Source organism: Lycium barbarum, chromosome 9 (genome assembly GCF_019175385.1).
Source record: "Lycium barbarum isolate Lr01 chromosome 9, ASM1917538v2, whole genome shotgun sequence".
NCBI classification, from domain to species: Eukaryota; Viridiplantae; Streptophyta; class Magnoliopsida; order Solanales; family Solanaceae; genus Lycium; species Lycium barbarum.
In genome coordinates this window covers 118,872,525-118,887,903 of record NC_083345.1, presented here as the reverse complement: position 1 = coordinate 118,887,903, position 15,379 = coordinate 118,872,525, and the positions used below count along the sequence as shown (strand labels likewise).

At 34.1% G+C, this 15,379-nt stretch overlaps 2 protein-coding genes across 11 annotated transcripts; one reads left to right on the top strand and one right to left on the bottom strand.

The window, feature by feature from the left end:
* Positions 1 to 1,941: 1,941 nt before the first annotated feature.
* LOC132609630 (uncharacterized) lies at positions 1,942 to 6,270 on the bottom strand. Of its 10 annotated transcripts, none has more exons than XR_009570903.1 (4): positions 4,581 to 6,270; positions 4,292 to 4,401; positions 2,807 to 2,912; positions 1,942 to 2,437 (listed from the first exon to the last, which is right to left on the bottom strand). XR_009570903.1 is itself a non-coding variant. In XM_060323693.1 (3 exons), the coding sequence occupies exons 1-3, from the start codon at positions 4,422 to 4,424 to the stop codon at positions 2,330 to 2,332; spliced, it is 342 nt and encodes a 113-aa protein (XP_060179676.1). In that variant the 5' UTR covers positions 4,425 to 4,571; the 3' UTR covers positions 1,942 to 2,329. The 10 variants fall into 10 exon arrangements, 1 of the variants encoding a protein (XP_060179676.1); XR_009570902.1 differs by having other exon boundaries at positions 2,807 to 2,907; XR_009570905.1 differs by having other exon boundaries at positions 4,292 to 4,378.
* Positions 6,271 to 8,737: 2,467 nt separating this feature from the next.
* Positions 8,738 to 9,895, top strand: LOC132612254 (probable carotenoid cleavage dioxygenase 4, chloroplastic). The gene is made up of 3 exons (XM_060326559.1): positions 8,738 to 8,745; positions 9,189 to 9,367; positions 9,696 to 9,895. Exons 1-3 carry the CDS (start codon positions 8,738 to 8,740, stop codon positions 9,893 to 9,895), a joined length of 387 nt encoding a protein of 128 aa, XP_060182542.1.
* Positions 9,896 to 15,379: the final 5,484 nt, after the last annotated feature.

Genomic DNA, 15,379 nt, shown 5'->3' with positions numbered 1-15,379 from the left:
ATATGCATTACCACCTGATCAGCTGGTGCACAGTAATGATGATATATGGATCGGACTGCACGTTCCGTAGCAATGTATATTATGATGATGATGATGGAGAGGCCGATGGGATATGAGATATAGATCGGGCTGAACGTTCCTCAGCACTATGACCTACATGTATATACATGATTTTCATAGAGAGCATGCATATCATATGCCCTCAGAGGCATTTTCAGCTACACAGATTAATACAGATATTTTCATATGTTCAGTCATACAGAGGCATTCAGACAGTCAGTTTGGCTTATGAGTTTCAGATTCCTTTCATGATTCTTATGTATATGTTACTTTTATGCCTTACATATTCAGTACATTATTCGTACTGACTCCCCTATTGCTTGGGGGGGGGGGGGGGGGGGGACTGCGTTTCATGCCCGCAGGTCCCGAGATTCAGGTTGGTGATCAATCTATTAGGATGTCAGCTCAGCGGATGAGGTTGTTGCACTCCATTTGTTCCGGAGATGCCAGATGTCAGCATGGTCTTATGCATATACACATGCAAAAATTTGATACGCCCAAATTACACCTATTAATGGTATAACGCGGACGTTGTCAAATATAGTAACCCAACAAGGTTGGGGTCGAATCCCACAGAGAACAATATGTAGGCAATTTAAGCAGATTAGGAATTATCACTAACAATAGCTAGACCGAACGCACCAATGGTGGTTTTTGATAAAATACGAAAATATAAATTCTAATCTAGAAAGCAAGTAAATTGATCAATGGCCACAAGAATGGAATAAAGGAAACTACTTCTCAAGTAACGATCCAATATATTTCACGAATTATAAATAATAGCAAGTTTATTTTATTTAGCCTCGGATAATGACTCTAAATTAACTTCTCCTGAAGATTAACTAGACTACCCAATTGAAGATCCCTCAAGCAATTAGGAGCATTAAGAACACCCGAATATGGCTACAAGTGGTATCGCCTATTCCTAGGTCAATTTCCATTAGATGAGGGTTAACGCCCCAAATTGGTGTTAATTATTCTATCCCAACCCCGTTCTTCCTCTTCCGAGTTTCAAACAAAGTAAACGGGCAAGTCCTAGGGTTAGCTACTCCCTTGAGAAACGTTGAAGAACAAGAATAATTAAAATAACAATAACTTACTTGATTAAAAATAATGTCGATCAATAAATAAGCACAACAAGAGTTTCAATCTTACTTATAAATCTCACAGGACTCTTAAGTCATGAAATGAAATGCACAATGAGAGCTTTTTGAAAACATTCTTTTCATCTTTCTCGAATCAAATAAAATTTGTAATCATATGAATCTGTGAAGTAATGCATAATGATACATCGGCTTAAATAGCCACTTACAAGACTGGCATACTATATACATGACTCTGTCTGCAAAGTCTCTAACATAAATCAATATACCATAACACACATACTCTGACTCGGCAACACTCCGGAAAGAAATGGAGCTTGCTAATCCCGCTGGAACATCTTCTAGCAATATCCTCTACTCATCTGTACACCTGCCACTACTACAAAAATGGTCTTTAGCGGCAATATATTTCCCCTTTAGCGGCAATATACGGCAATTCTGCCGAATGCTGGTAAAGACACAATTATTGCCGCTAAAGGGCGTTACTTTTAGTGGCATTGATTTACCGGCAATTACAATAGCCACTATATCACTTATAGAAATGTGCTAGCTTATACATACTACAGCCTTTACTATTGCCGGTAAAGACCCATTATTTGCCGGTGATGGAGACCTCTTTTAGCGGCAAATGTAATGACTACTAAAACTATTCTTGCATTAGCTTTTATTTATGTCTTAAATGGCTTTTGTTATAGCAGAACAAATTTAAACACAAATATATAAAAGTTTGTAATAAAGCATGCACCATTCTTGAAATAAAAATATATTTCATTAAATTCATAGAAAAAAAAAACAACTTCCAATCCACAGTTTCAACGTTTCAACAACATAAGAGGAAAAATTAATCATTTGAATCTAATGTCATTTCAAGCCCTGCAAATATATCTCTGTAGCTCTTGATCATACCGAATGTCTCCCACCTGAAATTCCAGCTTGAAGATTCATTTGCGCACCAAAAAGATGGACTAAATTGCATCAGATTAAGAACTCATTCAACTTACAACTCCAATCTTCCCTAAATATTGTAACTTTCAACCAACCTTTGAAGAGTCTCATCAAACTAAAGTTATACTCCAAAAGCTGTCAAAAAGAGCTTCGCAGAATGAACACATCCACTTTCATTGCAGAACTACCAGTTGTCCTCACAGAACCAACCATGTTTGAAGCTAAAAGATTCCAGAAGCAGCCATAGACCAAAGAAAGCAACATCCCTGATTCAATGGAACAGTTGTATGGAATTTTTCTTTGAAAAAGAAGGCAGGCACAGATGCATCCTGCGGATTACAAGTACTTCGTCACATAATAAAAACAAAACTTTTCTAAGTAACTCAAAATAATACTAAGTGCCGAGTTATAGACCAAGACAATGATGGACTCATACGTATAAAGTACATCACAAGAATTTTTTTACAATGACGAGAAGCCAGGAGATAGTCTACTGCTTTTGTGTGACTTAATACTTGAAAACTTCACAGTGAGGATGAAAACAATAGTGCTTGTGTACAAACTTAGAGAAATGGAAATATGCTATCAAAACAAGTACTAATTTAATTGATGTAGCATGCTAAATCTATTGTGATCAAGCTGGCATTTAGTGCTTTAAATCAACAAGTAAAGGAAAAAAGAAATTATTTAGTACTTACTTTTGATACTAATTCAAATTGCCTTGCTTTGTCAGAACATTGCCACAATGGAAGTCTGTATCTAGATAAAAGATATTGCAGCGTAATTAACCTTATCATTTCTGCGCTAGTTGAGAGAAAAATGAACAAATCAGAGTTAAATCAAAATTTAAAATTATTCACTCATTTGATGATATAAAAGGGTTATTTCCATGAAACATGTTAGCACAAGATCAAAGCATCAATAACTGAAAAAGCAAAAGATCATTAATATTTTCTGCCTGAATATGCCAATATGTCTGTACTAGTGAAGGAAAAAGGATTAAGAGAAAATCTGACATAAGAGAATAAGGAATCAAACTTCAGTTTCAAAGGGAATCACAATCCATAAGACACGTGTGAGAATTAGTGGACTCTATTCAGCACCTTTATGTTTCAAATCAAAATTAATTATTTATCCAAAAGCCTCATTAAACGAAGAACATATAAGCATTAATGGACGCAACACATGAATCTGACCAGATATTTAGAGAAAAGGCACAAAATTCTATGGAATACCGTTGTATTTTATTAGCGAAGTAAGACCACTTGAGAATAAGGTATTATAGACAAGATGGAATACTCTAGCAATATTGGACTTCTAGGCTTGAGTGCTTACGTATCAAACACATGAATTTCGTTACATAGATTCTCCTAATCTCCGTATCATTGTTTCCCTATCTTTTAAGATGAGATGGAGATTAAGAGTAGAGCTGATACATGGAAGTTTTATAGGTATACAATAAGAAGGTCAGATGGGTGATTCAGGGGTCTCACCAAAGTTGAAATGAAAGGAAATCTGAGAGGAACTTTCAAGTAATTAAGAAGTTGTAGCTCTGAAACTATGATGAAGTTTATCAAACGCAACATGAAGTGGTCAGTTCAGTCAAAGAAGATTGCTCAATATGTGTAATTCAGTCTCGTCAAGCTCTACAAAGCGCGCACTCCCTACAACAGACAACATAAGAGCTGTTGGATATACAGAATGAGGTGCGCGCTAAATGGTGAGCTCGTGCCAAATCAGCGGTAGCCAATTATTTTTTTGGTTTCCGTTTTGTTGAAAAGTGAAGTATGTATTATTCTATACATTCTACTCAATGGTGTTCCACCATTTTATGGGGGTAACTTCATTTGCTACCTCTCGAATTTTACCATCGTATTTTCGTAAAGCTTCCTCATCATTATTGATTTCCCTTGTCATTTCAGCACATATAGAACTATAGTTGATTCTTTCATGTACCATATAACATCTTTTTGTTGCCCTTGCACTAAAATATGAGGAAAAAATTGAAGAAGCATGGCCATTTAGGAATTGTAGCAGAATACACTGCAATTACTAGGAAACTCGACGAAATGGCATAAAAAGTTGAAGAATTTTATACTTTTATGGCAGATATATTTGACCAGCATTATTTGTGTTCCTCTTATAATTGCCATAATGTAAAAATATAGACTAATTTATCTTACTGATTGTATGGTATCTTGCATTAGTTAGTGTTTTCCGTAGTATCTGGAGCGTTGTAGTTTTCCGACCCCAAATTTCCAACTGGTTTCCTGTAAAATTAGCAAGGGGATATCTGTTCCAATTATTTAAAACCATTTGCCAATTGTCAGTATCAAACTTGGGGAAGCATATCCTTTTTTTTAGGCAAATGAATTTGTAAGATGTTTTACTAAATTTTGCTAAGCCTTTTGTATGATCTTTTTATTATATTTATAAATAAGAGTAATTTTATATGTATAGCATCCAGAATACCTCTAGCTAAGTAATTAGTCAGAATATCCGCAAGGGTGGCTCAGTTGGTTGAGCATGGGGCTTTCATAATGGAGGTCTCAAGTTCGAATCCCCCTGCCTACGATAGCAGGGAATTTGCCTTCTGGGTCGAGCTCGTCGCACCGGGCTTTCCTAGTGCGGGTTACCTCTCCTGTGTGGTTTGCGAGCTATTGCACAGGGGCTGGGTTTACCCTGTGCGCACCCGAAGGATAGCGGGTTCTCATGTCATAAAAAAAAAAAAAAAAAAGTAATTAGTCAGCTATAGCATACAGTTCGGTAATAAAACCCCAAAAAGTGTACACATATATATTTCAAAACATGTTTCTTTCCACATATTCCCCAGGATACATGATCATGCCAATTGATTTTGTTTTATTAGTACATTCCAACTGAACTTAATGAATAAGTGTAAGCTAGGATGCATGAGATGTGATCCTACTTACTGTCTAGTCAGTTAAAGAAAACAAATCTTAGAGCTCGACCTTTAGGAAATAAAAGCAGTAACAGGATCATCACTTTTACTAATATAACATGGAAGCACTCCTACACTATATTAAAATGAGAATAGAAGCAGGATGTATAGGTAAAATCAAAAGTCATCATAAATGAGTAGAGGCACACACCATTGAAATGGCATGGTACTAGCTACTGAATAAATAACGTTAGCTTATAACATATAAAACTTTTAATAGCTAATCCTGCCAATCAATGCAACAAGATTAAGTGTCATTGACATAGACCATCATGCTGAAGTCTTAGTTAAAGTGACAAATATAAAATGAAAACATTTAGTAAGAAATATAGTGTCATTGTTTGCAAGTCAGAACGCTGAAAAAGCTCTGGTGCTCTCAGAGTTGAAGCAATATCTTCGCTCCAGTAGAACCAACAACACGATATTAACAGCCTCATTTAACTAAGAGGTAATTCTATTTTTCTTTGCTAATCTAACTAAAAGGATTTTAAACTACAAATGTCTGAAAAAGAAATCTCATCTTTCAATGGTTTAAGGAACTATTTGCAAAACAATATACCATTATATAGTCATTAACATTATCTCTTTTGTCACATTTTATCAAACACCAAATAGACTTCTTAATTTTTCCTCTTGAGGAAACACCACAACTACTAATATAGTATAAACAAATGAATATGAATCATACCAAATCACAAGCAATAGAGAGAAAATTAAACCCAGTCTCCTATGGTTACAAAATGAGCACAAAGAAATGCCGATCTAAAAGATCAAACTAACATATAGCACAGTAAAATTGAAGAAGAAAGAAACGAGACAGCTTATTTACTCCAATCAACAACAAGAAGCATGAACAAATCAGATACTCATAAAGAGGAAAAAAAAATGCAAATGAGAGACATAAGCTGATCTTGTACAAAGAATTTCCCCTTAAATTGAGGTTCAGTTAGCCGTTACCTTTTTGACCGGAGTAAATCTAACACCATGATCTTCAAAATATGAAACGATGAGAGTGCATTTGTTGGCTAAATGAAAGATGACAGACAAGGCAAGAACAACAAAAGAAGATGAATACCAAAAAGCCATAGGGGGATGAGTTAGAGAAGAGAGGGAAATGAAAAATTAGAGGGCTTGCTTTTGGAGGGCATATAAAAAAATAAAAATAGGCTCTTTTGCTGGCCGTTTTATTAAATTGCCGATTAAAATATATTATTTGCTGGCTAATGTGCATATGCCGGTAATAGTTTGGCATTACCGTATAAATTAGCGGCAATCAGCTTATTGCTGCTAAATAATTGCCGCTAAAGACCATTTTTGTAGTAGTGTGCGTGGCATGAAACGCAACGCCCACAAGAAGGGGCGTCAGTACGAATAATGTACTGAGTATGTAAGGCATGAGTAACAACATAACATAGATAAGAAAAGTAACCAGGAATAAGAGAGATATTCTGTACATCTGGATGCCTCGTAAGGCGAATGTCATGCACGCTTAGCCTTTAAAAAAAACATTTCAATACATATACATAGTAACATGCCCGGCCATTAAGGCGCGGTGTGATATGTAAATAGTAACATGTCCGGCCATTAAGGCTCGGTGTGATATATAAATAGTATCATGCCCGACCATTAAGGTTCGGTGTTATCATCATTAGCCCGCGTCCGGGCCTCCCGCGTCCGGGGCGATATCATAACATGCCCACTGCAGTGGTGTGCACATCTACGTGCCTGCCCGGCCGACTATAGCGCGGCGCGGTGTGAGAAAATACATACATATATATAGAGCATGCATAAGAGCCCAATCAAAATCCACAACTGTATCGGAGTGACGTAAGGTCGGTAGCCTCCGATTATATTATGGAATACTCATCGTCGCTTTGTTTCACCTTGAAGGAACAATTATTTTAAGGTGAGACTATCGATGAAGAATAGAATTAAGAGAAAACATAAAATAGGATCGTAAATCTCATAAGGCATCAAGCCATGTATTTTTGGAATCTTAAAAGAAATTAGTCATCATCCATGAGTGAATTGAGAAATCAGTAAATAACTCAACATTCTATTATATCGTCGTTGGAATCATAAACTTAGAACCTTTAAGCATGGAGTCATTCTCATCATAGTCATCATAATGATATTCTCACTTTTGACATCATTGTTGTCATTGAAAAACATATCCTTCGTCGTTATCATATGAACTCACATAATCACAACCTTTGGTTTTGAAAAATAGGGGCACCTTGGAAAACATTCATGGAATATCAAGAAGGAAATTATGCTTTGGAATCTGGGACATTTAACTTTTGATGACAAGGAAAATACGGAAACATTTATGAAATCATAACCTAAAGATCATGCCTTTGAAAGAAAGGGGCGAGCCTTAACATACTTGGAAGATAATTCTCGACTTCCAACTTACTTCCCGTCTTGCATCTCTCTTAAGAATTATTCGTAGCCTCGTAATCTACATATATAACCATTCATAATATCATTAGGATCATCGTCATACGCTCGTCTTAAACACTTAATGAAAGCCCTTTTAGATTCTGTCGAAATTTGGCAGCATTTCCCCTGTTTATGTGCCTAGCCCGAAATTCCAATTCAACAACCAACAACATCGACAACAATACCAGTAGTAGTAACATCATTTCCAACACCAACATATGCCATAAAACAGCCCACACACTGTTTTCCAATTTTCTCAACCAGCCCACTTGCGATACGACTATTTAATAACTTTATTTCCGTAAAGAAGCCGAAATTAATACTAACAACATCAATAACAACATCCCCAACATCCTACAAGATAAATATATGTATTTTCATCCAAATTTATCTTCAACCCTCAATCCATAAATCAAAAACATCAACACAACAACTACAACTTTTATTTCTTGCAAATATTTCTTAATCAAGGTTGATAAAGAGAAGGATTTAATGATTCATACCTTGTTTTTATGAAGGTTGCAAAATATTCATCATTTTCTTGTTCCCAAGCTACTCTAACACAAAATGAAATCATCATCGCGTCTACGTGTTGTTCGGACTTCGATTAGTACTCCGTGACTTGAAATTTGCCCAAAATTCTCACTTTTATGTGAGATTTAAGAGCCCTTTAGTTGGCTGAAAATTCTGGAAATTTTTGGAAGATTTTATGATGAAAAATGGGGTTTTGACCCCTTTTATATTAAGTTGGGTCGGTTTCACTGTAGCTACAGCACTGTAGCAGCACTGTAGCGCCCTGTTTCTGCGTCAGCAGCTCAGTTTGTAACGTCTATAATTCTCTACTCCGATGTCCTATCAACGAGCGGTTTGTTGCATTACAAACTAGACTCGACGAACTTCATTTTTGGATTTTGAAACACCTTAAAGCTCCATATATACTAGGAGATATACGCCTCCAAAGTTGACCAAAAATCCTTCCAGCATTTCTCAAATTTTTGTCGAACTTATTTTCTTCAATTTACTCGATCTCGAAATATTCCGAAACTCTCCATACATGATATTTATCACTTATTATACTAATAATGGCCATATTCTCGTGTTTCAAAATACTCTTTCCCGATTACGACTTACGAGATCGTAATTCACCCTTTTTCTTCGTTGTTACGTACTTTCCATGGCTTGTGCCTTTCAAAACATCATGGGACGTCCCCGACGCTCCATTACTATGGTGAGGTACATGTCATACTCATGCTCTGAAAACGCGGGGTATAACACATGCGCCCATCAAATAGCTAAATAAGTTGACCAAATAAAATATGTCACATCCTTTAATTATACACATCAGCCTGAACAGAAAAAGGCATGAGGTTTTACGGCTTATTGAGGCTAATGTGTATAATTAAAAGAGATGACCATTTTAAGTGGTTAACTTATTTATGTATGGGAGCTTGAGAACACGCGCATAAGCTTTTCAAAAATTTGAGCCGCTAATAGGAACAACTTTATCATCTATTAAGGTGCTCAATCGACATAAGCCATAGTTCTAGTATCTAGATAAACTTTACTGATAAATTTAAGAGATTGTGGATGTATTCCGATATTAAAGTTATATGCCACTATTCCAACCTTGTTTTTTGGATGATATATATAACATCTGTAATTTTTTCCTTATGAAGGTACATATATGCAGCTATTGGAAACCCTTGGCCAAAGGCAAAAGGTGTGGTAAAATTGGACCTATCCATATCAGAGATTGATCATCGTGATTGCGTAGTGGCCACCCAAATTTTTGGACCAAACTGTTTCTGTTGTGAGCCCTTCTTTGTGGCAAAGGACCCCAACAATGTATTTGCGGGTAAAATTTATTAGACAATCAATCATTATAATTTATTTATTCTACTCGGGTTAATGTCTCGTAAGGTCACTAATATTTTTAGTCAGTATAATAACAAAGTTATTACAATATTATTTTCCGCGTACTAAAGTTAAGTACCTTAATTTTATCTGCTACAATAATAATGTCACAATTATATTTGTTACATTAAAGTAACAGAGGCAGTAGCAGAGCTACATTTGTCCAAATGGGGTCAATTGGCACTTCTGCGTCAGAAAATTTACGCTTCATATATTTAATCTTCTTGGCGTTTTTATGTATTTATTTCTACCTTTATATTTTGAATCAGCGGATGAAGATGATGGTTACGTGGTGTGTGATATGCACAATGAGAATACAAGAGAATCAAGCCTCTTGGTGATGGATGCAAAGTCTCATGATCTTGAAATTGTGGCGGTTGTGAAACTGCCTCGTCGTGTGCCTTATGGTTTTCATGGGATATTCGTAAAGGAAAGTGATCTGAACATGCTATTGAAAAGTGCCCGGTGAATTTGAATACTTGAGATTCGAAGGGCTCGGGTTTATTTCGAATAAATTTGAGCTTTAGAAATTGAAGTTCAAACGTTTATGTCTGTAGCTCGACTGTTGAGAAACGTTGTTACTTGAAACTAAGTTATATAGTTTGTATACATGTATCTAAATATCAACTATTCTTCATTCTCGAGTAATTAAGGAATCAACTATATGAACTATTCATGTCATTCCATTTAATATCGTCTTAATTAGTCTTGCACACATGTATCTAGTAGGCAAAAATAACGATAACGAAGTCTGATTTATAGCAATGCCATTCTCTTCTTTTCTAAAATTAACTTAATGTTGTGTGATAGACTAGAATTTACCTTAGCTTTAAAGAGGAAACAAACAGATTAAATATCTATATGTATATATATATATACACATGAGTCTTGCTAACCTACTATATGAAGGCAGTAGGTAAACAATGTACTCATTTATAATGTTCTAAAATGTCCTTATTATTTCTTGTCAGCACGTTAAAACTATGGACCTTTTTGACACTTCATTATCAAGAAAACCCCAATTCATTTCCTTCTCCTCTGCATCCTTCCTTCTCTTTGTTTACATTTCTCTTTCCCTTCATAATTCCTCCTTGCAACTGTAATGAAGTTCATCCATGGCCTTTTTTCACTTTTCATATCTGAGCTAATAAAAAATACAAATGCAAAGGACAATTACTGCTTTGATGATTTTTGCATTTCAAGGTCATGGGCCTGTGAAGGAGAATAGGGGAGGGGACTGATGACGAGGGAAGAAATGTTGGATTTATTTCTTGAGATGGAAAGACAAAAGTACCCTTTTTCCTAATGTGTTGGCCAAAGACTATTGAGGGCATTTAAGGAAATTAAAAAATGAATATATTGCTAACCTATGACCGCAATAAATAAATGTATGACAAGAATTGTTGCTAACCTACAACCGCAATAATAAATGTATGACAAGAATCGTTGAAGTGTTTTGGGGGCTTTTTGAATGATGCTAAGCTAATCGTTGTGCAAAGCCAAATCTCTTGTGAAAATGACAAAAAAGATTCATTATATTTTGGGGTAGATTTAAAATGGTCCCTTAAATATATTGATCCTGAGCAGTTTTGGCCATTTTACTTTATCAAAAGTAAGCATTTTTTATCTTTTTTAAATATTTAACAACAAACTCTGGCTGCTAAATTTTATGAAAACTGGAAAAAAAAAATAGCTTAACCAGAAACACCAAGAAAGTCTTCTAAAACTTTAGAAATCGCAATACGAAAAACTGCACAAAACACCAAAACTAGCAGAAAAGGCACCTCAAAAAAATGCACCAGACTGCAAAAATACGTAAAGAATAATAAAAGCCTGCAAAAACTTAGCATGTCCGGCAAGATTGGATAACACATATAAGATTTACATATCCGGCAAAATTTGTGAACAATTTAACAATATAGGCGGAATGAAGATTGTACCAAGTTTAGCGCAAAACTTGTGAATAATTTTTTTTTTTAACTTGTGAATAATTGAATCACACAGGCAAGATGACATATTTGGTGAAATTTGTGAACGGTTTAATATGATAGGTACAATGAAGACTATCAAGTTTAGCTCGTCCAGCAAATCTTTTGAACGATTGAACAACACATGCAAGTTACACATCCAACAAAAGTTGTTAACAATTGAACAATATAAGTTGATTTAAGATAGTATCCAGCTGTGGCCGCCCAATAGAATTTGTGAACAATTAAATAGTACGGGAAATTTTTTAAACAAAACTTGTGAACACTTTATTAAGATATGTAAAATATCACCAAGTTGTGAGAATACAGCAAAATTTGAGTGCCTATCCACCATGGTTGGGCTAATTTAAAAAAAAAAAAAAAAATACAGCAAAATTTGTGAACAATTGACATGCATAATTTTTCATTATTTCAATTGTATAGCACCAAGATTATTTTTGCAAAAGTTATTTAAACGGGACAAATTATAAATAGTGGCCTCAAATTGTCCTATTTGTTCATATCTCCCATGATTGTTGGACTCTTCATTTGCACAGTATGATATTTCTTAAGCCACTCTATATTATATCCAGTTATTTCAATGGACTAGATTTCACAGTTAAAAGTAATTGGATGAGTTTTCTTTCGCAGATACATTTAGCTCACGGTACTATTAAGGACATAATTTAAATAGTGACTACAAAGAGGCCATTTTGGCAAATTCTCTGAATGGGAAAGTTACACATTTAGCCGGTTGGTAAAAAGTAGTACTAATTACATTCGTTAGTTAAATATATATAAAAAAATACACATAATTATGTATATAAAAAAAATTATGTATATTATATATTAATATACATAAAATATATAATTATTGGCTACTATTTTGGTGAGCGCTTATTTATGTCCATTTTTTTTTATGTGGTCTATGAGGGAAGAAGGCCCAACAGAAACTGGTCCATTTCACTCCAGTTCAATTGATTGTCAGAAAATTTCACTGGATGCTCCTTTATGAGTTGCTCTTTAAATTTTATTCCCATTTTTTGAAGTTTGGCAAACACAAAATTCTTTTTCCATCCAATTACTAGCAAAATAGTGGATGACAATAATGCATATCACAAAATTATCTGCTCTAGCAATCCTATATGGAAGCATATTAGAATGTGAGAATATAAAATTGTAGCAAATCAAGGCGTAGCCAGTAATATCAATGATTTAAGGTTGTATCTTACATGGCAAATTTTATCGATTTGGCAAATTTGTGAACAATTAACAAGATATATAGAGTGAAGATAGTATCAAATTATACCTCGTCCAGCATAACTTTAAACAATTAAACGAATGCAATTTTTCTCATTCCTCCGAGTATATAATACTACGACTATTTTTGCAAAACTCTATTCAACAAGATTAAAATATAAACAATAGCCTCAAATCATCTAATTCGTGCACATCTCGCATTGGTTGTGAAAAAATTGCACGGTTTTCCCTTCAAATGTGCTGGTCTTTAAATTTTTCCCTTCAAAATCGAACTTATGCCTAGCGGGACATAAGTTCTTTAAAGGATCGAGCATAGCTTGTGAGATATTATGATGAAAAATATAAATTTAGGTCCCGCAAAAGAAGTTGTTTGTTTTGAAGGCCAAAAATTAAAAACCATCACAAAACAGTAAGATTCCGCAAAGGGAAAACTACATATATATATACATGTTAAAGAGAAATATTTACGAAACGTGACGATAGTTTTTCTTATTTACAAAACATAACGATATTTTACGAAACATGACGGATTTGCATATATTTTTCGTTTTTTATTTTATTTTCGGAAAATATATATTTTTTTAAAAAAATATTTTAATTTTTTAAAAAAATTTATTTTTATATTTTAAAAATATATTTTTTTTTGGCTCAAAGGCTTAAAAATTTACCTCAAATTTTTGTGTATGAAAGCTGTATGAAAAATGTATAAAATGTATATGTGTGAGCGAAATTTTTTATATAATTTTCATACACAAAATTGTGAGCGAAAACTTTATACACATTCCATATCATTCTCATAAATGTACTAATTTTCCAGAAACCTAATATGAACTTTATATACAAAAAATGTGAATGAAATTCTAAGTCTTAAGCGAGATATACACATTTCATACCATTCTCATGCATAAAATTTTGAGCGTAATGTTTAAGCCTTGATCGAGATATAAACATTTCATACATTCTTCATACATAAAACTTGAGCGAACTTTTTAAGCCTTGAGCAAGATACACACATTTCATACACAAAAATTTGCGATTATTTTAAGTCTTGAATGTTGTATCAAAGTTGTATACAATGTTGTTGTAGTTGTATTAATTTTACAGAAATCTAACATGAACTTTATACATGAAAATGTGAGCGAAATTTTAAGACTTGAGCGAGATACAAATTTCATATTGTTTTCATACACACAATTTTGAGCGGATTTTTTAAGCCTTGAACGAGATACAAAATTTCATACATTTTTCGTACCGTTTTCATACACTAAATTTTGAGAGAACTTTTTAAGCCTTTAGCGAGATATACACATTTCATACAACTTTCTTACATAAATATTTGAGCGAAAAAATATTTTAAAAAAAAAAAAACTGTTTTGTATAGGGTTTGTAATGTTATGTTTTATAAATATAAAACTATCGTCACGTTTCGTAAATATTTCTCCTTAAGATGTATATATACGTAGTTGTCCCTTGTGCAAATGACTAGGTTGTGCGTCTCAAGTTTAAGTAATATAGCCCAAAATAATATGGCAGATGGGCTGAGAGAGACTTATGGAGCAAATCTCCCATTGGGTGTGTATCATGTTTTTGCGCGGATTGTCGTTCTTTTGGGGTGGTCTTTAATTTTTGTCCTTCGCCTAATATCTCGAGGTTCTGGGTTCGAACCCTAGCTCAGTAAAAAAAGAAGGAATTTCGCAAGGCAGAGGTTTGAATTCTCAAGGCAGAGTTTTGAAGGCAAAATTAAGGCATAAGTGTATAACTATCTTGTACCCATGTTGGTTCGTATAACTATCTAATTAACAACTTTGTTAAGCTACTGTTTAATTATAGTGTAAAGATCCCAAAATTAAATGTACCCATGTTGGTTCGTATGCACATTAGTATAATATAGCCTAACTACCTTGCAGATCAAGATAGTTATCTTCAATGCAGAGGACTACTATGGGATTTGTGGCAGATGATTCCAAACTAACACTTATACTAATGGGGCAGAGTTTGCATGCCTGATGGGTCAAAGTTTCCTGCAAACTATGTCTTATCAGGTAGAGTTTGAAGGCATAGTTTGCTTGCAAAGCTCTACCTTAAGGCAGAGTTTGCCCATCAGGCATAATTTGTAGGCAACCTCTGCCTAGATTTAAAAAAAAAAAAATTCGCCTGGGCAGAGGTTCGAACTCGAAACCCTGAGATTTTAGGCGAAGGGCAAAAGTTAAATACTTTCATTTTGATGGGATAAAATTAAAGACCACCCCAAAATAAGGGCATAAATGCGAATTGCCAGTTGTGTATAACTTCATGTCTCCATTTCACTTATGGTACTATGAGACAATGGTAACCAAAAAATTTATATGCACCTCTATCTCAGTTTATGTTACGTCATTTTTTTTTTAATCTATTACAAAAAGAATGTCATATTTTTACAATTAGAAACAATTTAATTTTTAAAATTCCTCTTAAAGAAATGATTTATAAACAGATAAATGTCTAAGGTTCGTTTTAGACCACAAATTTCAAAAGTTTTCATTTCTTTCTTAAACTTTGTGCCACATAAACGGGGACGGAAGGAATATTACTTTACCATGATTATGTCATAAACCAAGGTTAGAATGATTAAAGTAATATAGTTGGTGTAAACACCAAGTGCGGATAAATTTTTACCCTTCCTCCATTATAATTTATTCGATATTATACATTTAAAAAGTTCTAAGAAAATTTATACCATTTTATAT

Excerpts from the sequence above, each read along its gene's own strand:
- LOC132609630 (XM_060323693.1), bottom strand. The coding sequence starts at position 4,424 with ATGGTTTTAAATAATTGGAACAGATATCCCCTTGCTAATTTTACAGGA. Across the intron at positions 2,908-4,291 it reads TGCAAGATACCATACAATCA|AAATGATAAGGTTAATTACG; the intron begins GTAAGATAAATT and ends CAACTAGCGCAG. Across the intron at positions 2,438-2,806 it reads AATTTGAATTAGTATCAAAA|GATGCATCTGTGCCTGCCTT; the intron begins GTAAGTACTAAA and ends TGTAATCCGCAG.
- LOC132612254 (XM_060326559.1), top strand. Across the intron at positions 9,368-9,695 it reads CCCCAACAATGTATTTGCGG|CGGATGAAGATGATGGTTAC; the intron begins GTAAAATTTATT and ends ATTTTGAATCAG.